General features: G+C 36.1%; 1 protein-coding gene across 2 annotated transcripts; it reads left to right on the top strand.

Annotated features, from left to right (window-relative positions):
- LOC129239661 (4-hydroxybutyrate coenzyme A transferase) lies at positions 1 to 25548 on the top strand. 2 transcript variants are annotated; one of them, XM_054875344.1, is made up of 6 exons: positions 1 to 130; positions 199 to 383; positions 23568 to 23960; positions 24033 to 24437; positions 24499 to 24765; positions 24825 to 25548. In XM_054875344.1, the coding sequence occupies exons 2-6, from the start codon at positions 218 to 220 to the stop codon at positions 25007 to 25009; spliced, it is 1416 nt and encodes a 471-aa protein (XP_054731319.1). In that variant the 5' UTR covers positions 1 to 130; positions 199 to 217; the 3' UTR covers positions 25010 to 25548. The 2 variants fall into 2 exon arrangements, with proteins under 2 accessions (XP_054731319.1, XP_054731309.1); XM_054875334.1 differs by having other exon boundaries at positions 1 to 383.
- The last annotated feature ends 2329 nt before the right edge of the window (positions 25549 to 27877 follow it).

The following is a 27877-nucleotide window of genomic DNA, read 5'->3' as shown; positions in this document are numbered from 1 at the left end:
GAGAAGTTTTTGCCTCGATTAGCTTGTGGTTACGTTGTCCATAAATTTATAGATTCGGATTAAATTCATTTATAGTGTTTAATAAAATTCAGAAAAATAAAGCATTGATTGCTTAAGGCTTCGTTAAAAAGTAAATAGTGGCCTTTCGATTCGACTCAAATATTTTGGCATTAAAGAACAAATAATCTTTTTCCAAAGCTAAATTACAAAAACAAATATGGCTATGATGATCGGAAAGCAATTCAACCGCCTGCCTGGACCATGCAAGATGGCTCCAGTCTTGGTTAACCATTTCACCACCGCCAATAGAGAAATCACTCACCCATTGCAAAAGAAGCTTAATGTTGTGTGTCCGGAAGAAGCGGTTGCATGCATAAAATCTGGTAAGCTTCGCACTGCGGTCTCGAAATCATTTAATATACGCATGATATGTATAGATTTGAAAGAGGTCGGGAGGTTCGGCTGGCCACTGGAAGGGCCGGAATTCGAGCCGACATCTGGAGGTTATGTAACTTTAATGCTGACACTTTTCGTGTGAACACTCGAACTAGGACAGCGAAAGGCATTGAGAAAGTATAATCGAGTAGAGGAAAGGGCATTGGTTGGCTTATTTAAATAAGTACATATATTGAAATTATGCAAATAAAGCAGAATGCTAACTGAAAATGAATTAGCAAGACAAAACGCTCACCAAAAGCACTACAATTGAATGCAAATTATATTTTGGTTCCTACTTTAAAAGGCATTAATCAACTGATTGCCTAATTAGATGCTTTTCGAGTAGAATTTTGAGTTTTAACAAATTTATGTATGCCCCTTATATGGGAGCAACTATCCATGTGATCTCGTGTAAATATCAAACATTTTTACTCATAGGTCCTTAAAATTTTGCTTCACAAGGAAAATTGTCATATCGTAATAGGTACTTCCAACAAAAATCTGCTGGCATACATATGTATATACGTATATGCATATGTTATAAGCTCTTATGAGGATTCCCAAATATCGCTGGTTGACAATAACAAATCAATTTGCACTTTGGACTCCTCTTGTGTAGCACGCAATATAGTAAAAAAAATTTCGTTTCACTTAAACAGAAGAGCAATAATGAGTAAATTTATGTAAATTAATTGTAATTCAAATCTGAGTTGGCGACTCTTTAATAAATTTAATATATGTGTATATATATGTACATATATTCTTTCATTGTTCATTCCATCATTTCCATTATCAGTAACTACATACTTAGGAGTAGAATGTACATGCATTGGGTTAATTAAACTTTTTCTTAATTTGTAGTTTATGTTTTCTTAATTTATACGCAGATTGGGAAAGTTAAGTTAGATTTTAGAGTATATAATTTGTAAATAATTTCCAATTTATATAAAATGTGTATGAAAACGTAACTAACTCAATGTTACTACTGTAAACATGCAGTATACAATTCTCCAGTGCAATGTTCATTTTTCAATGGTTAGTTGCATTTGTATGTGTGTATAAATTATGCATATTTTTACTTTAGATGCGCGGTTATATAATATGGAAATATTTTCAGGTTTGCCACTAGGTCTTAACGCATCACCCGACGTGTATACTAAATTTCAAAGTATTGCTGCTACAACAACAACAACCAAATCTCAAACCTTCACACATGCATAAGCGATTAAACATATTGACCGGCATTCTAAACTTTTTTTAATATATGTATGTTCGTACATACACTTACTTAAAATGGCTCGTGATAACGATTACTCCATTTATGAATATGCAGGTCTTCAGTGTTTCATTATCTTTTGTGCTTTTCAATTTCCTACACAAATTCAGCGTTTAATTTTCTTATACTTTCTACAAACTGGCATGAATGAAAGTATGAGTGCACATAAGTATGTACATGATTTTTCAATTTGCTTGTGACATTTAATACGGTCAATTATTCTGAATAAAAATACTTAAGTTATGTAAAAAATTTAGTTCCGCTAAATTTACATATGTATGTGCGTGTTATATAGTAAAATATAAACAAATCCATTTCGAAAGACCTATTCCTCACGTTTGCGCTATTTTATATTGTTTTTGTATATAATTTTAAATTCTAACCTATATACCTACATATAATTGGCGCTTATACCCTTTGCTTCGGTTTGACCGAGCTACTCCTCCTATTTATGGGGTGCATATTAATGTTTTCCGCAAAATGGAGGGGCTTACAGTTTTAATCCGAAGGGCAAATGGTTTTTTATGAGGAGCTCTCTCATGTTGAGGAGCGAGCGCCATTAGAAAAAACTTTTTATATTGTTTGGTATTTCATGTCAGAGGTTTTGAACCCCATTCTATTGCTGCACATTTCGGGTTAAAACCTATAAAACTGTCAAGCAGACAATTGCTTTTCAAAATGGGCATTGTTTTTCAAACAGTCGCCTCTGCGGTAACGGAACGACGCAAATTTATACTCCGTAAAGAACTTTCATTTCAGTAGCATTCCTCACAAATGTATGGAGAACTTTCTTCTACACAAATTCAAATTCAAAATAATGTAACTAAATATGAAGAGCCATCGCTCAGATTTTGTTATGGTTTTTTCAGAGGAGTTCTTTCATGTCGACAGGCGACCACCGTTAGAAAAAAGTTTTTATATCATTTGGTATTTCATGTCAGAGGTTTCGAAAACCTTTCTATTACTGCACTTTTCGGGTTAAAACCTATAAAACTGTCAAACAGCCAATTGCTTTTCAAACTGGGTATTGTTTTTCAGACAGTCGCCTCTGCGGTCATTTCAGTAGCATTCCTCACAAATATATGGAGACTTTCTATGCTGTTGCTATTGGAATAACAACAAAATTGTGATATTCCCCTTATCGTAAAAAACACCAAAAGATAACTTTAATGAAACTAAATATGAAGAGCCATCACTCAGATTTTGTTGTTTTGGCAATTTATTAAATGGCAGCGCACTCAAATTAACTGTGAATGTACTTTTCCTTTATCTCGTTTGTACGTCAAATGATTAGAACAGCTGATTGCAGTGGATTTACAAAAATAAATCAGCAGAGCGTCAAAAAAGAGGAAAAAATGCTTGCACGTTCAAATATTTCTTTATTTTCTTTCATTTTGCGAGTAACTGCACTACATGAACCACTTTTGGTTTGTGCTTAAAAATGCAAATCAGCTGATCATTTGCCACCTTTCACGCCATCCGTACTTCAAAGTGTTGAACGTTTACTGAAAGATCCAGTTTTATATTTTTATACTACTTAATGTCAATAATAACATACTATAAAATCAAAACTATTGCATTTTATTTTCTTAAAAAAAAAAATCCTAAAAACTATCTATAAAAAATGAGTATTTGACCAGACTACGGCCATAAGAAAAAAGAAGCATGTCCCAAGGGGTTTTCGAGAAATTCTCTGTGCCGTTGCAATATGCCCCGATTAGCAATACATCAACAAAAATTAATCTACCCGTTCACATATGACAGATTAGCTGCAAAATTGGCAATTAGCTGTCAAGACTGTTTTGAAAGGGTTTTCTTCAATAAAAATTATTTTGGTGGAATATTTCGGTGTTTTTTGGTTATTTTGTTGTTATTAACGATATGAAGAAAAGACAAGGAAAAGCAATAGCTAATTTAATCCGCAATTGGCTGCTAATAATAAACAGTTGTAGCCCAGGCATATTAGGGGTTTAACCTCGGAATGAAAGATAATAAGCTGAAAATTGGTAAAAACCTTTGTTTGGTCGCCCTAAATATTGTATCAAAAGTCACAAATGCTATTGTGTCCGCGTCTTAAGATATTGAAGGTCAAAGGTCACAAAAAGCGAATATCTCGATTCCTATTGCTTAAATGATATTTTCACCTATCATGAAAGTTGTAGAGTATAAAATTCTCTACAACTTTTGTCTAAACTTTTTTTTTATACGATCAACCGTTTTTGAGGTAGAGCGCGAAGAGTGCGCAGCGTACAGTCATATATGAGCTAATGCAGGGTCAAGCGTGAGTTACGGTTATCAGTACGTTGTATAAAGTCAATTATTGACAAAAAAATTATAATTATTAAGCAATGCCCATTATTTCTGTACTTATTATTAATTATTTATATTTAATAATTGAACTATAGTATATTATTAATTCTGGATTATCTATTTTAATTATATTTTAAAATAAAAAGACAGTAAGGAAATATATTTTAGATATACCTTTATTTATCATTAAATATAGCATGTTATACATTTATTAAAATATGAGTTTAGATATTAAAATAATTTGTGAATCGAATTAAATTGCGAATGGAAGCTAGTTTTCTTCTTCTTGTTGTCGCTCTAAAATATTCAATTCATTGTCATCATTGACCCCTTTTTTTACCTAATTTCACTGGGCTATTGGAGGAAATCCGTAAACGACGTTTGCTGAGGTTTCAAAAAATTATGGCAGCGATATGCATGCGAAATTCGATATTACATTTTATAGTAAGTAATAAGAGGACAAAACGTTTATGGAAACACGCTTTTTTTCTGTAAAATGAATCCCTAAATAATAATATTTAACAAAAATTTTATTAGAATTATGTTTAAAGACCTGTTTGCTTTGCCGCCATCCATTTCATTTAGTTTTTATTTTGTTATTTCTCCTTACATTCGTAATAATAATTATCGATAACACAGAAAACTCAGAGATGTGTAGCAAAAAGTATATTTATAATCTGAAATAATCTCATATTTCGAGTGAAAAATTTTGTATGGGTAATCTAATCTGTCTTTTAAATTACGAATTGAGAGTTAAGCTCGAAAAAGTAGATAATCTACTTATATGTGAACCTATTATAAGATAGAGTATTACTTAATCGTTCAAAAGCACGCTTATTTACAGGTTGATAATTTTTTTGCTAAATTCTATAGTCATTTGTGCAACAGCTTTGTTGTACCGTTGTCTATTTCCATTTTTTCGCCCGGAAGATAAGGGCAAACAATCAAACCAAATTGGCGCAGATATGGTGCAATTAGTTCTCTATTGAAAGTTTGTAAATTTTTTTTTTTTTTTCAAACTAAAAGTTCACTGCTGTACCACTGTACAGAAATTTATTTTTTGTTCGGCCTTATCGCTATATTTTATTTTTTATAAGTGTTATTAGCACGCGCCTTTCTTTTTCAATGATATTTTTGCGAACACATGTGTATATATGTATGTGTCCGTATGTATATGTATCTGGTTTTTGCATACAGGTTTATTTGTTGCGAAAAACTGTAAGGAATGAGTTGCGATTCTATGTATTGCCAAACAAATGCTTTCGAATGCCAAAACTAAATAATTCTTGACAACTCAGCGGGTATGACGTACATATGGTATGCCATATAGTACATAATTTGAGAGAGTCAGGGGAAAAAGGTCATAATTTGCAGTGTCATTGTCAATTTCCGATGGCTTAAGTAACTTTTAAAATAATTTGCAAAGAAAATACATATACATAAATACATATTTACATAAACGAAAGCATTTAATAGAACTCTCTACTAGTTTTTCTTTAAGATTTGTGCGCTATTCCATTTTATATTACCATAAACTACTTTCATACCGACAGAAAGGTAGCTTATCGATTCTTATCAGGTTTAGACTCCCGCTAATACAAAACTTTCAAGTTTTTGATGCAGAATTTGTTTTTCTTTTTTAGCTACCTGATTAGGCTATATTTATGGCAGTTAGCCCGGATATTGGGAATTAAATAGATGAACTTGCCCATTTATCATCGGCTAACAATCCTAAAATACGAGTAGTTATCAGCCTTAAAATTTTAAACAAATTACAGACATTAGGTAGGTATGTAGGTAGGGTGGCTGTCACAATTACACACTTAGACCTGACGTAGACCCATTATAATGCCACTGGAACTTCCTTACATTGTAGGTTCCTTTTTAAACCATCCCGTAACTTTAATAAACGAGCAAAGCTTCGTTAGTTTTAGATGTGCTATGTCCGCTATATCAGTTAAAAATGCCGTACAAAGAGTGCTGAGCCTGAGTACCAAGAGTGGATAAGCTTTCACACTCACATAAAAGGTGTCTGACTGTTTGTTCTTCTTCTGTGTTCTAAGACAGCTTCTACAGAAATCATAGTATGGAAGTCCTAACCTTCTGGCATGGTTGCCTATCAAGCAATGATTAGTTAATACCCTTATCACGTTTCGAATAACTTTCCTTAAATCTTAACAACTTTTTGATCGACCGCTGTTCCATATCGACCATGTCTGTCTGCTTAGTTCGCAAATTGAGCTAACTTATATTTACCTTGTAGATGGTGTCCCTATCTTTAAGTAGTTTACAAGTGGCTATAGGCATATGTATCAGCGACTTATCCACTTGGATAACAAGAGTTGTACCGATTCGAGCAAGTTCATCTGCCTTGCCGTTTCCTGCTATATTCCTGTGGCCTAACACACAAATAAGGTGTACTTTGTAGTATTTGGATACGTCATTTAGAAGTTTAAAACATTCTATGACTGTTTTTGTCAAGTGCGTTTTAGATTCAAGCACCTATAAACTTGGCTGTGCAAGTATATGAAGACCTCGTTTTTATTGATTATTAAATCCCTCTTTTATGGCAGTGACTTCCACCTGAAATAAACTGCAATGATCAGGTAGGCGAAGTGATTGGCTAACCCCGAGTTTATCGGAGTAGACCCCTCCACCTACTCTGTTGTCTAACTTCGAGCCATCTGTAAAGATATTTATATAATTTTCTTTAACAATAAGCCCGAGAGGAATGGAATCTTTTTTGAAGGAAATACCGTGGCAAAGGATTTATCTAAGTTGATATCATTCTCTTACAGAAATTCGTTGTACCAGGAATGCAGCGGATTTTTTCTAAAATTGAAGAGTGCCATCTACAGTTCGTTCTGGGTAGATCGATTTCACTTAATCTGAGCGCTGACTTGGCAGCTGTTTGCTTACCGAATGGCTCTATTGGTAGTAGGTTAAGCATAATGTTTAGTGGGTGTCGTCCTCAGGGCCCCGCAGATGCAAGGACTGGCCACCATACTTTTTGGCGCGTACACCCTATTTGGGTATTTGGCCGAGCTCCTCCTCCTATTTGTGGTGTGCGTCTTGATGTTGTTCCACAAATGGGGGGACCTACAGTTTCAAGCCGACTCCGAACGGCAGATATTTTTATGAGGAGCTTTTTCATGGCAGAAATACACTCGGAGGTTTGCCATTGCCTGCCGTGGGGCGACTGCTATTAGAAAAATGTTTTTCTTAATTTGATGTTCTACCGAAATTCGAGCCTACGTTCTCTCTGTGAATTCCGAATGGTAGTCACGCACCAACCCATTCGGCTATGGCGGCCATACTAGTATGCGGTAAATTAGGATTGGTCTTACTATCACTGTGTAAAGTCAATATACGATAGATGGGGTCAGACCCCAATTTAGTCCTATTAACTGTTTACAAGAGTAGAGTGCTATTGTCGCTTTTTTTACTCTATCTTCGACATTTGACTTCCATCTGTTTTTTCCGTCTATTATTAGATCTATGTAGCAGACCTCATCACTAAATGGCAGCGCCGTGAAACCTAGAGTTGGAGGAGTTATTTCTGGAATTCTATGTTTCCTAGTAAATAAGATGAGTTCAGTTTTGTTAAGGGTGACGCTTAGCCCATTTGCTTTTGACCAGTTTTCAACTAGGTTTAGTGAATCCTGCATGATTTCGCAAAGTGTATTGGGAAATTTCCCTCTTACTACCATTGCAACATCATCCGCATAGGCTACGATATGTTGTCCTCTCTCCTCTAGGCCCTTCAGCAAGAAATTTATTGCCAGCACCCAAAGGAGAGGAGACAGCACTCCGCCTTGAGGTGTTCGTCTACTGACTCTTTTCCTGATCACCGAGTCCCTTAGGGTTGCGATCACAAATCTGCTCATGAACATGTTTTCGATGAATTCAACCAGAGCCTCGGAGATCCCGAAATCAGTCAGTGCCTTTATTATGGTATGCGGTGGGATGTTGTTGAATGCGCCGTTGATATCAAGGAAGGCTATCAGTGTGTATTCCTTATTATAGATTACACGCATTATTACAGACATTAAAATAATAGAAGTAAAAATTTAAAGAAAATACAAATTTAAATAATTTACTTAAAAATAATTCCAAAAATATGAAAAATTTATATATTATACATATGTATGCAATCCATTAAATCTTAGCAAAAAAGAAAGAAAATCAATGAGAATCTTATTGGAGAAATAATAAAATGATAGTCAGCATAGTTCATATAAAATCAAATTAAAAATAGACACACGCAAGTCACTGTAGACCTCCAATGAAAATTCAGAACTAGATGCACATACATACGCACATATAGTATTTACCCATGTACATATGCATGTGTGTAACAGTGTACTTTTGTACTATGTAGCAAGATTATTAAGTTTGTCTGTGCAAACTTGTTTACAGTAGAACACTCGTGCATGCGGACTTTGAAATTGCAGTCATAAGGTCTAACAAAGAATTATGCAAAGCTTCTTATAAATAAAAATTATTTGGTTTATGAATGTATGCAACGCTAAAACTTTAGAACGGAGTGACCAATCCGACTCATTATTTTTTTTGTTGTATTTATAGTTATATAAACAAAGTTTGTACGAAAGTAATTTCCCGCCAGGTGGCGCTGGAGTCGAGTTATTTCTAAAAACCCTATTTATGGCTCGATTTTATTCATATTCGAAATGTATATGATAACGTGGAGGGAAACGTTTTCAAATATATAGTGTTTTCCAATAAGAGGTGTTATTTTGATATTCAAAGAAAAATTATATTTTTTAATATAAATGATCGTATGTTTATTTCATTATAAAGAAGAAGGTATGCCGTTAATAGTGGAAAATAACATCAAGCAAATGACCACCACGACCACGCTTACGGGACAATATCCTTTTCATGAAATTTTCCATAACCGAATTGCAAAGTGGCTGCCCTATGTCCTCGATAGCTTCTCGAATTCCATCTTTGAGGTCTTGAAACGACCCTGGGCTGTTGGCGTAGACCTTCTTTTTCACGTGGTCCCAAAGAAAAAAGTCACAAGGTGTTAAATCACAAGATCTCGGTGGCCAATTGTGATCACCTCTTCGAAAGATAACACGGCCCGCAAACTTTTCCCGTAAAAGATCAATGGTTTCGTTGCTTGTGTGGCACGTAGCTCCGTCTTGTTGAAAACAAACGTTGTCCAGATCAATACCATCCAATCGGGCTCGACTTGGTTCACAATCGACTTGGTTCATGGTCGAAATATACTAGGTTGTTCAATAAGTTTCGCGGTTCGATAAGGAAAACACAATTTTATGGTTTGAAATACACTTCATCTTATTCACTATGGTCTCACTGAACATCAATGCACTTGATCCAATGAGATTCCAATTTATGAATTTCATCCCTGAAATGAGAATCTAGAAGGGCTGCAAAATACGTTTCCACAGCTGTTATGGCCTAATCATTTGATGAAAAACGATTTCCAAGTATGAACTTTTTTAGGCCTGAAAACAGATGAAAGTCGCTAGGAGCCAAATCTGGTGAATACGGTGGATGTTCCAACAATTCAAAATTTAATTCATGGATTTTAGCCATTGTCAAAATGCTCTTGTGACACGGTGCATTGTCCTGATGGAAAATAATTTTTTTTCTTTTGCAAACTGGGTCTTTTTTCACGAATTTTTTCCTTCAGCTAATCTAAAAGTTTACAATAATATTTAGAATTTATTGTTTTACCAGTTTGCAAGCCATCCAAAATTCCCAGCTTCTTGGCCGATTTCTGAACACGAACTCGTTTCGGCGCCTCTTGTTTTGATTTAGTATCTTGGTGATAGATCCAAGTCCATCCACAAAATTCACTTTATCCTTTCGAAAACGCTCTTAATGTTGCTGAAAAAGTCGCATTCGAATGTGTTTTTGTACCATTGTTAGCGAATGCGGCACCCTTTGTGTAAAACCCAATACTTTAGTCAAAATATTGCTTACACTGCCCAATGAGATGCCTAGGGCTTCTATTAAGGGGTTAGGGGTAGTCAGAGGCCCAAAAAACATTATGATTTTCAATAATTTTTTTTGCTAGTCAATTCCTTTATTTTACAAAAATAAAAGCATAGCATTAATAAATATGTTTCGACTTGAATTTAGAAAAATTTGAAAAAAAAATTAATAATTATAAAAGTTATCGCTGTTTATGTGGAGCCCGTTTGTCCAGCAGTCCCTTGCGGTGATCATCACAAGTCCTTGGAGATTCATCTAAAATCAATCGGACAAGAGAAATTAGTTGTATTAATAGAAAATTTTGTGCCTGATCGAAGTTTTTTTTCAAAATTAACAATAAGGCGGCCTCAGGAAATATTTTCCAGATCTTCGAGAAAAAAAAATTGTTCAAAAAAAATCGAAATTAAAAAAAATCCTTCGATCAAGCACGAATTTTCAATGTTTTTCAAAAGCAGTACAAATTTTATTGAAATCTGCCAAGCGGTTTTTAAGTTACAGTGATCACCAGTTCAAAAAACATAGTTTTGAGAAAAAACGCATTTAAAGTTTCGCTGCTGCTCTCGAACGCTCCGGAGCGCCCAAACGCCCTTTGTTAATTGTTGCATAACTCGATTTCACACAATATTTTTAAGATATCATACTTTAAGAAATGCAAAAATAGTCCATTTTTTTTTTTAAATCTGACTACCCTTAACCCCTTAAATCTCTTTCAATTACTCGACGATTTTCCAATAAGATGTCCTGTATTTTTTCTACGATTGCTGGTGTCGTTGCTGTTTTTGGACGTCCTTGACATGGATCGTTTTCAAGGTCTGTACGACCACGTTTCAATTCAGCAACCCATCTTTCTACTGTACTAATTGGTGACGAAAAGTCCTTATACACTTTCAATATTCGTTCGTAAATTTCCTTTGCTTTTGAAACTCCAAAAATAAAAATTCAATCACTGCCCGATACTTGATTTTTTCCATTGTAGAAAATACTGTGACACGTTGATGCTAAATGGCTTGTAAACAAAGAATTAATTAACAGATTGAAATTAAACTTGACATACGTGCATATGAAGACATAACAAAAAAAATGTTGGCTAGTAGTAACTCCGTCTCTTATCGAACCGCACAACTTATTGAACAACCTAGTCCGTTCCGCATTAACAATTTTGAATTGAATTCAAAGCGATAGTTCCTAGTTTCAATCGAGGTGACTCATATTTTATGTTGGTTTTTGATGACAATAATACGTTCCGCATTGAATATTACAAAATTTTGTGAACTTAATTCAAAGGCATAATAATTAAGTTACTGGTGATTAAATGGATGGTTGAGAAAATAAGACCGGATGAAATTGATGCCATCATTTGTGCAGGCATCCCTGATTGATATGTAGCAGCATAAACATTTCCCTTACATATGCGGGGAATGCTCGTGGAGTGACAGCCCTTGACAGGATATAAATCCTGGTCGCTCCGGTAACGAAGAACCGACTGTCATGAGAACGTAAAAAAAGTTCATTGTAAACGATAGCAGCTGGATTGTTCTATATTCGCCGCTGCATTCCACAATATTCAAAACATTTTGCAAGAGGTAGATATATGGCAGTATTTTGCATCGCAACTCCTAATACCAAATTCTCAACTGGCAAGCTCCCATGAGCATATACATGGAGATGCACGATAAAAAAATTGTCAGACACATAAATTAAAAGTCAATCTCTCCAACGCATTCGAATATTCATTCTTGAATTCAATATTAAAAGATGCACGCGCGACGCATGACACCTAGTATACCTACCTTCTACTCAAATATGAACGAGACGTTACCAATAAAACGGTCCGCGAATGGCATATGGCAAAAATAAATTTTTTGTTTTTTGGTAGGACTGTTATAAGCTTACATGGCAAATTTCAGCGTGATATGTCACATAATTTGTTTTCTATGCTACTGTAAACAAGTCAAGCTCGAGTGTGTTCTTCGAATTTAACGATGGAAATTCAAGTTGAACAAAGAATTTGTTTGAAATTTTGTTATTCCAACAAAATTTCGGCTTCAGACGCCTTAAAAATGTTGCAGACAACCCATGGGGACTCTGCTCTATCGCGTGCACGTGTTTTCCAGTGGTACAAATAGTTCAAAGAGGGCCGTACATCGGTTGAAAACTTGCCTCATGATCGTCGTCCAGCAACATCAGTAAACGACGAAAACATCAGAAAAGCACAATGAAAATCGCACAAATCGCAAAATCGGTTAACGCTGAATATTATTTAGACGTTTTAAAGCGTTTGCGCGAGAACATTCGTCTTAAAAGGAAGGAATTGTGGGACAACAAGTCATGGTTCTTGCATCACGATAATGCACCAGCTTACACATCACGTCTTGTTCGCGATTATTTGAACAAAAATAATGTTAATATCGTTCCGCAAACACCGTATTCGCCTGATATGGCTCCATGTGACTTTTTCCTGTTTCCCAAGCTCAAGTTGCCGCTCCGTGGAAAACATTTTGAGACAATTGAAGTCATAAAAGAGAATTCGAAGAACACACTCGAGCTTGACTTGTTTACATCAGCACAGAAAACAAATTATGTGACATATCACGCTGAAATTTGCCATGTAAGCTTATAACAGTCCTACCAAAAAACAAAAAAATTATTTTTGCCATATGTCATCCGCGGACCGTTTTATTGATAACGTCTCGTTCATATTTGAGCAGAAGATACATATAAATATTTTAAATTTCAAGTGTATTGCCAACTGTGCTAACAATCCTCGACATTCCTACAAACGTGGGTTGTGGAAAAACGCAAAGCATTTTGTTTTTACTTTTTTTTTTTTCGAAGAGTCTGATGCAAGAATTAGTATGCAAGGTGAAGTGCAAAATAAACAAGACTGGCGTCATAAAAATGTTCAAATTTTGTTTTAAAATCGGTAAAACGTTTACCGAAAAATTTGAATGAATGAATAAAGTGTATGATTGTCTATCTCGTGCCAGAGTTCATGAGTGGTTTACACGTTTCAGAGATGATTGTGAGGACATAAATAGCGACGAACATACGGGCCGCCCAAAATCAGTAATCACGGAAAACTCCATTGAAGTTTTTTGTAGCCTTATCAAAAATGAACCAAAATCATCGTTGAAATTCATGGAATCGGAGTTGAATATCTCCACAACATCGATTTATCGCATTTTAACTCATCATTTGAGCTTACGAAATGTTTGTGCACGTTTCACTCCGCACAAGTTAACTGAGGACCAAAAATTGCTCAGAATTCAACATGCGAAAGACCTCATTAAAGAGGCAAAAAAGACGAGAACTTCTTTTACAACATTGTAACTGGTGATGAAACGTGGTGTTTCCCACATGAACCTGAAAATAAGCGTCAAAATGCCGAATGGAAGGCTTCAGACGAGCCACCACCCAAAAAATCGCGTTTGGAGAAGTCGAAAATCAAGTCGATGATCATTTGTTTTTGCGATTCCATGGGAATTGTCCACAAGGAGCTCGTGTCAACGGGCCAAACCGTCAATGCAATTTCCTATCTTGGCGTTTTGAAGCGCTTATTGCATCGCACTTGTCGAATCGCCCTGAATACCGCGAAGGAGGAAGCTGGCGCTTATTGCATGATAATACACCACCTCATCGATCCACTCTTGTGACTGATTTTTTTACGCAATCGCATTTTAACCAACAATCACACCGTATTCGTCTGATATGTCTCCCTGTGACTTTTACCTTTTCGGAAAATTGCATTTGACCATGAAAGGAAAACGTTTTGCGTTCGCAAAGGCCATCCAAAAGGCTTGTACCGACATCCTGAAGGACATTGCGGTTAATGACCTGAAACACTCGTTCGAAAAGCTTTTAGATCGCGCAAAACGGTGTATCGAGGCCAGAGGGGACTATTTTGAATAAATAAACTCGAAGTTATCAGCACAAAGCTCCTGTCTTTTCTATTTTAGCTCAGTCTTGTTTATTTTGGACTTCACCTTGTAGGTCACCAATTTATGTTATTAGTCAGACCAGCGCTATTAATTCTTAGCTCAGATACCTACTTACAGTTTTGTTTTTGTATTTTGTTAGAACAAGGTAGGGTTCAGAGTCTGCATTCAACATGGATATCTTGACGTTATCAACTACAGGGTGGGCCAATAGGTATTCAAACTATACGGAAATCATCTTCAATACCTACTTAACAATGTGTGTAAGTTTGGTTTAATTCGGTTCAAAGACACGGCGGGTCCACGTTTTGGCATATATTTCGAGACTCTAGTCATCAATAGGTATGAAAATTACCCCGTATTAAAGCACTTATCAACAGCTTTCATTTAATACCCATATTGTACATACACAACCAAAGGTTACCCGGGTCCACGTTTTGACCTATATCTCGAGACCCCAGTCACGGAGCGGCATGAAAAATACTCTGTACTAAAGCATTCACCAACAGCTTCAATTTGATATCCATATTGTACAAACACATTCTAGGGTCCACGTTTTGGTCTCTATCTCGAGACCCTAGTCACGGAGCGGCATGAAAAATACTCTGGACTAAAGCACTCACCAGCAGCTTCCATTTGATACCCATATTGTATATACACATCCGAAGGTTACCCGGGTCCACGTTTTGACCTATATCTCGAGCCCTATTTCCAAAATAAAATATAATCCATGTTACTCGTGGATGATGTAGCTTTCGAATGGTGAAAGAATTTTTAAAATCGGTCCAGTAGTTTTTGAGCCTATTCATTACAAACAAACAAAGTTTTCCTCTTTATAATATTAGTATAGACAACATATCTTGTAAGGTATATGGTAAATATTACCATACATTTTTCCTTCATATATAATAAAAAAATTAATAATAATAACATTAAAACAACAGGTATTATTAACAAACTTGGTTTTATTTTAAATTCTTCAAGTGAATCAAATTAATAATAATCAATAAGAAGGCATATGCAAATACAAATACGTGAATTTATATATGTACATATGCGCATATACATACATATATACGCTCACTTAAGTAGGAGAGAGCAAGATGTCGAACGTTGCCGTTCGTTTGCTTTGTTTGCTTTGTTTGCTTTGTCGTTCGTTCCGCGCTTTCGCTTGCAGTTCATTCAAGGTAACGACATATGAGCAAGGTAACACTAGTGAGCAAGGTAACGACACATTTTTTCGTGCGTCAGCCTGTTAAATCGAATTATAAGACGTTATCACGTCAAAAAACTAATCAATATTTTTTCAAACTTTTTTTTTTATTTTGAAGATTGTACATTGTCATTTATGAATGAAAAATAATATCGTTCAAATGGCTGCCACGACTGGCTTTACAGTAGGCCATTCGATCAACCCAATTTTTAAGCACATTTTCGATTGTTTGGGCTCCAATTTCATGAATGGCAACTTCGATTTCGTGTTTTAAAGCATTAATCGTCTCTGGATGGTTCGCATAGCATTTGTCCTTAACGGCTCCCCACAAAAAATAGTCCAACGGGCTTAAATCACAGCTCTGAGGCAGCCAATTGATATCGGAATTTCGGCTGATTATTCGGTTTTCAAAAACGGTAGCCAAAAGTTCGAGTGTAACTTTGGCAGTATGACAAGTTGCACCCTCCTGTTGAAACCAAATGTCGCCCATGTCATCCTCTTTAAGTTTTGGAAACAACTCGTTGAGCATGTCACGGTAACGCTCGCCATTTACTGTAACCGCGGCTCCTCGCTCATTTTCGAAAAAATGTGGATACATTTGCTTCTCTACACTAACGTGTGGATTTTCTGAGCCCCCAATCCGACAATTTTGCTTATTGACGTAGCCACCGATGTGAAAATCAGCTTCATCAGAAAAGAAGAAGAAGACTCACCACTTTGGAAATAGGTTTTCAATATTTCCCTATTTTGTTCAAGCGTATAGCGTCCCATTTCGTAAATGTCAAACCTTTAAGTAAATTATGAACACATTTGACATGTCATTTGTGTTACCATTCTCAAAAAAATAGGTGGTTCAAAAAGCAAACACTATATGGCCCGCCCTCTATTAGGCATTGATGAATCTGTTTGGCGCATTTTATTGTACCTGTAGACGTGCTCATGATGGGCATTTAAATGATGTCACGGGTGAAAATAAATTAGTCGATTGTTTTGCTTTGCCAACAGACAGGGGCTAACGAGTATGAATGCGAAAGCAGATTTCTTTAAATAATTATTTTACAGCGTTTTAAACATTTCCAAAATCGAGTTTTTTTCACATTGAACGACCGGTACTTATTTTAGTAAACGAGTTTAATAAAGCTTGCTATTTATTTGAGGCTACTATAACGTAGCTGCCGGGGAGCAGTCTGCTACTTATTATTAGAAAGCATCTAATTTTTTTTTGCATACTGCAGCTTGAAGCGTTCAGTATAATTTAAGTTTATATGCAGTTTTGCTTTGACCGTCTCAATGAGCCACTTTGTAAGCAATGCAATTAAGCATATCCAATGCATAGCCAGCGTATACAGTTATGGTTATCAAAATAAGTACGCTGTCTTTATCTATTGATTTCCTTGTGCCGCTCAGAAAATTTTAATGCTATTATTGCAATTTGGTTTTTGTTTTTTTACAAATGGCGTTAATGGTTCGTAAAGTATAAATTTGAGTGGTCCCCCTACTTAGCAGATAACTCTTGCATTTGAACTAATTAAGTGAAAAATATTGAATGTAACGTAAGTAGTGAATTAAATAGTTCAGTTGAGTAGCGGAGGTTTGTTGTCAATCTTGGAAAACAAAAAACATCGTATAAATATTTCGCTGAGTCCAATGGCCCAAAAATTTCGTTTCTTTTATACCCTTAAGCCCAAAAAATTCACAGAACGACGAGGTGGCAAAAAGAAAACAACTTGCACTACTGATAATTGTGACTCTCGCCAAGGGGATTACCATCGCTGCTCAAAGTACAATCAGGCTAAAGGCCTCTGAAGACAATCTTACATGGGACATGGTAGCATTTTTAGGTGTTAACTGCCGTATTTCTCTGAACTTCAGACATATCTCTTTATCCGCAAACTGGAGTTTGAGGGTCGTGTCAGGGCAATATTTCCAAGTAGACAGAATTGAAACGAGGGGAAAATCTGCACCGAAGCTGGCACTTCAGTCTTCACTAACGGCTCCAAGATGGAATCAGAAGTCGGTGTATGGGGTTTCTCTAAATCAGACAATTCATCTATTTCCTTTAAATGCCAAATACTGCTAGTGTTTTTCAGGCAAAAGTCTTTGCGATCATGCAGCCATGTAAAATACTTATGGAACATGGGAGCGCGGAAATATTAAAATTTGTTCCCAATAGTCAAGACGCGATCAAGGCTCTAACGACGCCATGGTGCGGATCCAACCTAGTCAACTCCTGTAAGGAGGAGACTAAATTTCTTGGGTGTGCAGATAACATTTCTCTGGTCTGGCTCCAGGACATAGGAACATAGAGGGGAAATGAAATTGCTTATGAGCTGGTCTGGAAGGGCGCTGAATTGGTCTCAGAGACCTCCTACCGGTCAACGGCATCCCCCTGACAGTTGTTAAAGGGAAATTGCACAACTCATTTCTCAGGAAAGCTCAGAAAAGATAGAGCTCCATTTTTTCATGTGCTCTTTCGAAAACCCTTTGACCCCACTACAATGGGCGGGTGACTCGAGAAAGTCCTGGGAATTCGGGACCATTCACCATCCAAACTTGTAGTCAGTCATTGGACGATCGGAACACTCGCAGAAAATATAGGTTTGCCGACGAGAGCACTAAATACCATGTTACATTCACACTGCTTGACAGCAACTGACGCTAGCGACAGGCGGAAAAAAATTCACATATGTGTAATTCAAATTTGTTAGGTGTTAGAAAGAAAAAACAAAGTCGGATACTTTTCTAACAGACCTCGTATGTGTTTATGGAAGATGTTCTTATATGGATAGGTGTTAATATAAAATGACATTATAAGAATTAAATTAGCCTAAGACCTGCTTATATTATAATACAATGACTGCACTATTGCTTTGTAATTTTACGTGGAACTGAATGTATTATCTTTGAAATGTAACAAAAGTGAAAACAAACAAACTTCCTTGGGTTATCGTGAACGAAACTGTAAATCGGTAATTGAGCGAATTAAGGGGTAAATCGCTCACATGTCTCGTTCTCAACAAATATGCTAATTAGCTAATACTTTTTATGTGTATGTGCATGTGTGTGTAACGCAAGAATGCAAATTGGACTATTTAGTATTATTAACATACCATAATGTGTGATAAAATTATATTGTCATTCGAAGCTCATATTGATAAGCTGGTAATATATAGAACATACAATGCAATTTATGGCGAAATAAATCGATTGATTAGAGTAATTTTGTCACCGATTATCGTTGGTTTATCAGCTTATCAAGCCACGCCCACACTTTTGCTCACTTCACATTATTTATGGCGTTCTGCGATTGTTTCGGTTGCTATTAATAACGAGTATGCACTCGATTTCTCTCCCTGCCATTCTCTTATGCAATTGCAATTACAATCGCATGCTTACAAATACTTTTACAATATATGAATTGCCCTCGTTGGAGGGTGTCTCATAAAATAACAACATTCTGTTGCCTCTACATTTGACTGTTACACATGACTACATATGTACATAGGTTAGTATGGTTGCCCAGGGAGTGGGCACACTTGGACGAAGAGAGATTCGTACATATACATACATAACATATACATATACAGTTGCTTAGCCGATAGCCCAGGTCATTACATTAGAATAATCTGTGATTTTATTTATATTTTAATAAATAAATAATAATACGTTTGCGAAGTATGTAGACATGCTGGCAATATTAGCGGCAATGGTTGCTAGGTAGAAGCAATTCAACATGCCATGTTATTAAAAAAAAATCCGAAAAATAAAGATAAGAATTGGTTGAATATTATTTAATTAGTTCACACCAAAATTAATGAAAAAATCTCTTAAAGCTGGGTTTAGCTTATAAAAAAAAAATAATTAGCGCGTGCACTTCTGTTAGGTGTTTGCCCGAGCTTCTCCTCCTATTTGTGTTGTGCTTCGTTATGTTTTTCCACAAATGGAGGGACCTACAGTTTCAAGCCGGCTCCGAACAGCAAATATTTTTTATAAGGAGCTTTTCCATGGCAGAAATCCACTCGGAGGTTTGCCTTTGGAACGAGTTTATATCTAGATTAATATGTTTTTTAATCGCATTTATTTAAGTTTAGGTGTGGAAACATCGGTCAGATGGAAAAATCTTCTCTTATTTCTTAAAATTTCACTTTATTGTAAAAACAAGCGATTCTAAAAAATCTGGTTTTCAATTTTGAAAGATATAAAGCATCTAATATTTTTATAGAAACTATTTATTATCTAAAATTTCATAATTTATGCTTCAAACTAAATATTAGTTAGGGTAGGGGGAAAATAAATCCATTATTTTCTCGGTAAATGGCTGTAGTGATCGATATCTCGTAAAGATTAAACAATTTAACCCTTAACGGCCGAAAGGCCCCGCTACGGGGACATGAAAAGAATTCAGTGTTCATTTCATTTATTTATCATCGCTATAGTTCTCTTTAACAAATATTGCAACTTTGTACATCCTTGGTTTGTTGATCATATAAAATTATAAATCAAGTAAATGTATTGAATTCATATCTAAATAAACCAGTTTAAATGTTTAGTTTTACCTAATTTTCCGGCGTCTTATGGGCGAGTATTAGAAAAACAAGCTCTCGGCCGTTAAGGGTTAAAGTTTATGTTCCTTGTCAAGGTGACTTTTCACACTAAAAAAAATCTTTTGCTGTTTTTTGTTTGTTCCATTCAGTTGTGAGTTACAGGGTGTTAACAATGGAAATGAACAAAGAGAAAATACGATACATTTTACAGTTTTTCTTTGATAAAGGCGAAAATTCACGCCAGCCTGCTGAAATTGTGAATGGTGTTTATTAGGCCGAGTCGATTTGTGGGGAGGCAAAAAAATCGCCCATTGCTCTGTGAAAATCATATTCTAGGGATCAAATAAGAAACTTTGCCGAAGGAACCATACCCCTAAGACGAATTCTGATGTCCCCCAATTTGGGTCGAACTTTTTAGTTTCTTTTCTCATGTAAAGGCCAAAAATGGTGATATTTTGAAATGATTGCATGGGGAACCCCCCAGGGGAGTTCCAGGGGGTGTGCCACTGGCATGGGTGGATCGGCCGTCCAAAGTTAGTGGGGGTCGGTCATACATTTGGACTCGGTTGGAGCACTCTAAATGGGTCAAAGTGGGATTTTTCGTTCGACCCAAATTGGGGAACATCAGAATTCGTTTTAGAGATATGGTTCCTTCGGCAAAGTTTCTTATTTTGATCCCTAAAATACGATTTTCACAGAGCAATGAGCGATTTTTAAATCGACCCGCCCTAGTGTTTATGGTACCGATACTTTAACAACTAATTACGTGCAATTTTGGTTTCGACGATTTCGTTTAGGCATTTTTGATGTTAAAGAAAATGTCGATAAAATCACAGAAATAATCGAAGTTCACATGCTAGTAGTCGAAGCGTCGCCCAAGACCTAAAGATGGACCATAAAACAGTTTTAAACCATTCAACAGAAATTCTACGCAAAACTGATGAATTTCTTTTTCCCCATACTAATATTTCTTTGCTTATCAAAAGGGGAAAATTCTATAATTTGGATTAAGCTCTACTTGCTTTGAATAAGATTTTATGCCTAGCAAGTATTTGTCTATAACTTAAAGAAGAAAGTAATAAACTATTTCGGGACTCGTATCAACCAACCCGGGATTGGCATCCCTACAACTGACTTGCAAATCCGGACACCATCCAATTGCTGTTGTTGCTGCTTTACTTTTTTTGCAAGCGCACATTTTAATAATTTTTATATTTTTAGTTCATAGCAGTCAGTTCATATTAATTAGCCTGTTAAACCATTTTTTCAAAATAAATATTCTTAATGTTTGTAGTTGTTGTTTTTAAGAGCTTGAGAATTTAAAATGATAATATGTTAAATAAAAGAAATATGGTTGGAATGATTTTTTTTTATAATCTGGTAGCTAATCTCATGGCATTTATTTACGAATATGATATCCGGCATATGTCTGCCGCGGTTACGAGTTACATGGTCTATTCGACCAGTCCAATTTTCCAATAAATCCTTTAGTGCCACCACTGCTTGAATATTTCTATAAATGAAAAAAAATTTGGAAACAGTGTATAAAAAACCAGGAGTAGTTGTGAATATACAGGTAAAATTTCAAGTTAATCTTTCAAGATTTTTTAGAATTATGAGTCCGACTGACTTGAAATATGTGTTTAATGTTTCTGAGACGTTACTGAATAGGCAACGCTAAAATTCAATATCAGTATTTATTATTTTTTGCCGCCTTAAACCTCACTTTTATGTCTGGAAGGGGTTTCATATGTCCAGAAGCGCCAAAACTGCGCTAAAGGAAAAACTGCTTTTAGAAGGGATAACAATAGAAATAAATATAAAAATTTTTATACAATGTTTTTTTAGTACTTAGGTAGGTAGGTAGGTAGGTAAGATGGCAAGAGTACCCCAGGTACGCTACAAGTAGCACTTACGTGCCGTTTTGATACCATAAAGTGGACCACTACCTGTGAAAGGATTAAGGGAAGAGATAAGACCGTCTACAGCCATCCAGTGCTGTTGATGTAGCGGAGGAGAGAAAAGGGATCTAGGCTGGAGAATTTCATCAAGTCATCCCCAAAGGGGACGCTGAGGAATCTCAAGCGCATAGCCGCCAAAGCCGGACATCTGCAGAGAAAGTGTTCCACAGTCTCTTTCTCTGTAGGATCCCCACAGCTTCTGCAAAGGGAGTTGTACGGAATTCCAAGCTTCTCCGCATAAGTGCCGATCACCCAGTGGCCAGTGATCACCGCAATGAGTTTGGAAATTGAATGGCGGGGGGTTCCCATCACCTTAAGCGTTCCGTTTATATCGTATTAGTATTTAGACTTTATAAACAATTTTATATTAATTTTTCTTTACAAAAATTAGTATGTATATAAGAAATCACGTGACCCAAAGTGAAAATGGAAAAAAATTGCTCCACGGTCTGCATCATTTCTCCTTGAAATGTTGATGGATCTGTAAAAAGGAAAAAAAATCTTGTAAAATAAAGTTGTAGTTATAGTTGTCGAGCCGAATTTTAAAAAATTATGTTTATAACATTTTTTAATAAAAATTTCAAAAATCAAATCTATAGCGAAAACACTTTCGAATATTAAAAAAACCGCATCGAAAAATATTAAAAACTGTATGAGTTATCATGCAGACCGTGTCGGAAAAAGCCGTTTTGAGAAAAGTTTGAGGTACAGGAGTGCGCGGATCGGAAGCTATAATATTGGGAATTTCCGCATGAAAATTTCACAGTATATTCTTAAGATACTAACCTTTCGAAATATCGAAAAAAATCGAATTTTTTGAAAATTCTGAACGTACATATGTAACCCAGCATGTAAGCAAAAACAAATGGAGTTTTTTTTAGAATTTCTATTAAGGCCTAACCCTTTAAATAAAATTTATAGAGTCCCCTCTGGATATCCGTTATACCAAACTTACGTATTCTCTTCGTTAAATCCTTAAAAAATAGTCAAAAATTCTCCATGGTTTTAAGTCGGAGTTATAATCAGGCCATACCTATTTCTGAAACAAAATTTCCGTCTTAATATAATATCTGAACTAATTTGCCTGCACAGAAACGCCAATCAACGAGATTAAACTTTCATCTAGTAACCTACGGTATCTTCTTCTTCCTGAATGGTGCGATAATCGCTTATGGTACTCGATTTTGGCTTTCGGTAACTGCACAATGCAATAAATGAACAAAGGTACGTTGAACACGCACGTCCCTATTGCGTTCACCGGTTCGCTTCTTTGTGTACGATATGGCGTCTGAACCAAAAGTAATAATTTTACACTCTTAAAATCTCTTTTCTCCCAGCAGTCAAAGCCAAATTTTGGTGTTGTTTGCTCAATATTAAGCTTTTGGCGCATTTTCGTAGTCAGCAGTTGCTTTTTTACAGGATGCCAGCTAGTAAAATCCGCATCTTACAGACTTCGTAAAAAATTCTCATCTTCCATTTGCTCTATCCTAACGTTTTTGGCGTCTTCATAGCTATATGTGCACTATACGTTCGGATTAGCGATCAATCCTTGCTCGCGCTAGCGTCTTTCTGATGCGTCTTGAGCCGGTTATGTTCACTCACCTGTACTTCTCATAAATCTTAAATCAAAAATCCAACTGTGGAATTGCTAAATTCTACCATGAAACTTAATATGGGCGGATACCACAAACAGGAAAAGAAGCCCGGCGAACATCTGCTTTCGATTGAACCTTAATCTCACCTTCTATACGAATTTAACTAACTTTCCGTTGAAATATTTTTTAGTTTCCCACAAAAATAAATATCTCGATAACTCTAATGTATTTTAAACCAAATTCCAATAAAAAGTTAAGTTTTCTTTGGCACTTTGATTGTACAACTTTTCTCCTTTTTATATTTCAGGTGACACTGTTTTCGCTTCCGGCGCTGCTGCCACCCCCATCGATTTGCTCAAAGCCATGACAAAGCACGGCAAAGAAAAAAATCTTAAAGATGTCACCGTATGTCACATGCACACCGAAGGCCCAGCCGATTACTGTGCGCCCGAAAACAAGGATATCTTTCGCTCCAACTCTTTCTTCATGGGCGCCAATGTGCGCAAGGCCGTAGCCGAGGGTCGTGGTGATAATATGTCGATTTTCTTACACGAAATTCCACAACTTTTCTACAAGGGCATCGTAAGACCCGACGTCGCGATCGTGCACGTGTCACCACCAGATCGTCACGGCTTCTGTTCGCTTGGTACTAGTGTGGATTGTGTGCGTGCTGCCGCCAATCACTCAAAATTGATTATTGGTAAATATTGAGTCAACTTTTTTTTTTATTTGCACACTAAATTAAAAAGTGTTTCCAATTTTTGATATTCAGGCCAAATTAACAAGCAAATGCCACGTACATTTGGCGATGCCTGCATTCACTCGTCACACTTCGATTTTGCCGTGGAAGTCGACTCACCTCTGCCACAACATGGCGGCAAGCCACCAAGCGAAGTCGAAAATAAAATTGGCAAATTGATTGCCGATAATTTGATTTGCAATGGCGCCACGCTCCAGATGGGTATCGGTAATATTCCAGATGCTGTGTTGAATGCTTGTCATAACCACAAGGATCTTGGTATTCACTCGGAAATGTTTGCCAACGGTGTGGTGGAATTGGTGAAAAAGGGTTGCGTAAACAACAGCAAAAAGAAGATGCATCAGGGACGTATTGTCGGCTCATTCTTGATCGGCAATCAAGCTTTGTATGACTTTGTCAATGATAATCCCTTCATTGGTGAGTGGTGAGCAAAAAATGGAAAATTTCAGCAATCAAAAAAAAACTTGAACACTTTCAGAAATGTACGGAATCGATTATGTGAACAATACTAGCATCATTAAACAGCAACCAAGCATGACTGCCATCAATTCGGCCATTGAAGTCGATCTCACCGGTCAAGTGTGCTCCGATTCGATTAGTACACGTTTCTTTTCGGGTTTCGGTGGTCAAGTGGACTTTATTCGTGGTGCTGCTGAAGGACTTGATGGCAAAGGTGTGCCCATCATTGCACTACCATCCGTAACAAACAAGGGCCAGAGCAAGATTGTGCCCATTTTGCAGCCAGGTTAGTTATTTATCCTGCATACCCACGTTCAATCTTTTATCGATGTTTGTGCTTTTCAGGTGCTGGTGTGGTCACGTCACGTGCTCACGTGCATTATGTTGTCACTGAGTATGGCATCGCTTCGCTCTTTGGCAAAAATATGCGCCAACGTGCCTATGAACTCATACAAATCAGTCATCCAGATCATCGTGAAAAGCTCGAAAAATCAGCTTTCGAACGCCTTAAAGTGATGCCATCTTGCTGAATATGTTAAAATTACCAAATTTTAGACTTGCTAGCTTAGCATCTCAATACACATAAACAAGCGGTTCTATTCAACTGTTTAACTAATACATTTATATACTCGTATATGTGTATGTAACGACCGTTTTTTTTTTATCAGGAAATATATGTATATGTAGAAAAGCTACAGCTAGTATTGAGCGCAAAATTATATTGTTAAGAGGATCCCTTCGAAAATATAATAATTAAGTAGCGATTCAAAATTAGACAAAAGAAAATAATTATAATTACATGCGTATTGTAAAAAGAGAACAACAAATGAAAACGATCATTCCCAAAAACAAAAAATATTAGCATTTTACGTAAAGTTAGCAAACATTTTGTTACTACTAAACATTGGGAAGATCAAATAATTAAAACGAAAATATAATATAAAGAAAAAGTAATGCTGCAACTGTTTTGCATTCGATAGACTCACTTGTATACAAATAATTGGCATTGATGTGATTTTTTTAGGAATCCACAAATAATAAAATAAAACATAAACTAAATTTTAAAATATATTTACGTTTTTTTTTCGCATGCTAGAAGTCGAAAATTCAGAAAAGTATGTACAATGATTGATTATGATTAAATATGTATTTTATATTATATTAACACATGGGCTGAAAAGTCGAGGGCCTAACACAAGAAAATCCGGTGTAACGGCCGAAATTTCGACGTTTTTTCATGAATCATTTTTAAAAAGAAAATTAAATGCGATCGTTTTAAAGTTTTTACATGTTTTTATTGGTGTTTTGAAGTATATAAAATTTTTTTTTTTAAGTTAATTTTATATTATTATAATTTGTTGAAAATTTTTGATGTCAAAGTGGAGTCCTTAAAACAAAGATGAGTTGGTTCGGGGAAACACACAGCCTTCCAAAGTCATCTAAATAAAAATTCAAAGAGATTATTATTCTGTAGACTTTATTTTAGGTCCCGAACCTAAAATAAACATAAAAATAAAAAAAACAAAAACAAAATGGCGGACTTGTGATAAAAGTTCTCAAAATCTAATTTTTTTTCTTCATAAATTGTTTCAATTAAATAGTTTATTATTAAAAAATTAAATGTTTTAAAGGTCCGGGTTCTAAATATGTGTGTCTAGAATAACGGGTTAATTTTTTAGCCAAATCGGTTGAATAGTTTTGAGTCAGTGATTCCCCGAAATTTCGAAAACATGGTTTTGAGAAAAACACGTTTAAAGTTTCGACAACAGCTGCTGCTGGCGTGTCACACATTTTCATACACACTACGGTGCGCTCTCTTATTTTAGCTATTACTTTAAAAATATATAAAATTTCTGTCTGAAATTTTTATAGTATATTTATAAGATGTCTTTCTTCCGAAAAATGTAAAAAAAACGATTTTTTGAACCCGTCACACCGGGCTACTACCTTAAAAATTAGCTTTATTCATCAACGTTATTTCCATAAAGAACAACGCAATCCGCTCTAACGTTTCAAAACCACTTCTGTAGAACGTTTTATATTTTGCCTCAAAATAGACCTCTGTTTGAGCGATAAACTCTTCATTCGAGCGAAATTTCGTACCGGCAAGCATTCTTTAAGGTCTGCGAACAGCCAGTAGTCGCTGAGAGCCAAATCCGGGGAATACGGTGGATGTGGGAGCAATTCGATATTCGATTCATGTAGTTTTGCTATCATCAACACGCTCTTGTTTTTGGTTAACAGTGAGCAAACGCGGCATCCACTTTGAACAGAGTTTTCTCATAGTCAAATGCTCTTCCAATATAAAACCAAGTTGTTCTTTTGATAGCTTTACGATGTCAGCTAACTAACTGACGCCACTTCACTTTTCGATCATTCAAAACGATTTTGTGGATTTTTTGATGTTTTCTGGTGTGACCGCCTCATTTGGACATCCACTGCATTGTGCATCATCGGTGTCTCTACGACCACGTTTGAAGCCACCAAACCATCGTTTTATTGTTGTTTCTGATAGAGTAGAGTCCCCATAACACTTTTCCATCCATTGCTTCGCTTGAACGGTATTTTTTCGCATCAAGAAGCAGTGTGAAATTTTTTGCTTTCTTGTTTTGAAAATAACAAAAGTAGCGTCACTTTAGCACAATAACTCACGAACTAATGAATATCATGAAATTTTAACCCGTATGTGTTAGGTCCGGGGCTTTTCATCCCATGGACAAATCCACGGGGGAAAAATATAAATAATTAAGTACCTATCATAAAATAACATAAACCTATTATATGGTTTACATTGACCTTTTTTCAATTTATTACGATAAACGTATTACCCTACTTCCCTTAAGTGACAGCCGACATCAGCTGTCAAACTTTACACAACCTCTTATTATTGGGGCTCCTCTATTCGCAATTTCTCCGCTCGCTATCTCTCTGCTCGATTAACTTGACGAAAAGTTTGCATGCGAAAGGAACAAGAAAGTTATCGAGTAAGATTGTTAGGCAAACATGGCCAAGGCTAAACTAACGTCTGTCCAAGAATATTATAAAACTGAGTAGACTTCAAATCAGAACCTTAGTAGGGGCCCTCACAGGACATTGTCTCATAGGAAGTCATGCAAGGAGATTAGGCCTTTACAGGCATGATTTCTGTCGTAGCTGCAGAAATGAGGAGGAGTTAGAAACAATTCAACACCTTTTTTGCACATGCCCAGCTCTAGCCAGAAGCAGGAACCGATTTTTAAAATCCTACTTCCTAACGAATATAGATAATCTATACACTTTAGGTATCAACAACCTTTTACGCTTTGTCGAGTGGTTTAATATGGAGAGGGAAATCTAGCCCAGCCCCCGCGGCTCACAACGGATCCATTTCGTGGTCTAAGTGGCATCGTTGTTTCTAT

Source organism: Anastrepha obliqua, chromosome 1 (genome assembly GCF_027943255.1).
Source record: "Anastrepha obliqua isolate idAnaObli1 chromosome 1, idAnaObli1_1.0, whole genome shotgun sequence".
In the NCBI taxonomy this organism is placed as follows: domain Eukaryota; kingdom Metazoa; phylum Arthropoda; class Insecta; order Diptera; family Tephritidae; genus Anastrepha; species Anastrepha obliqua.
This window is presented reverse-complemented; position numbering and strand designations above follow the sequence as displayed.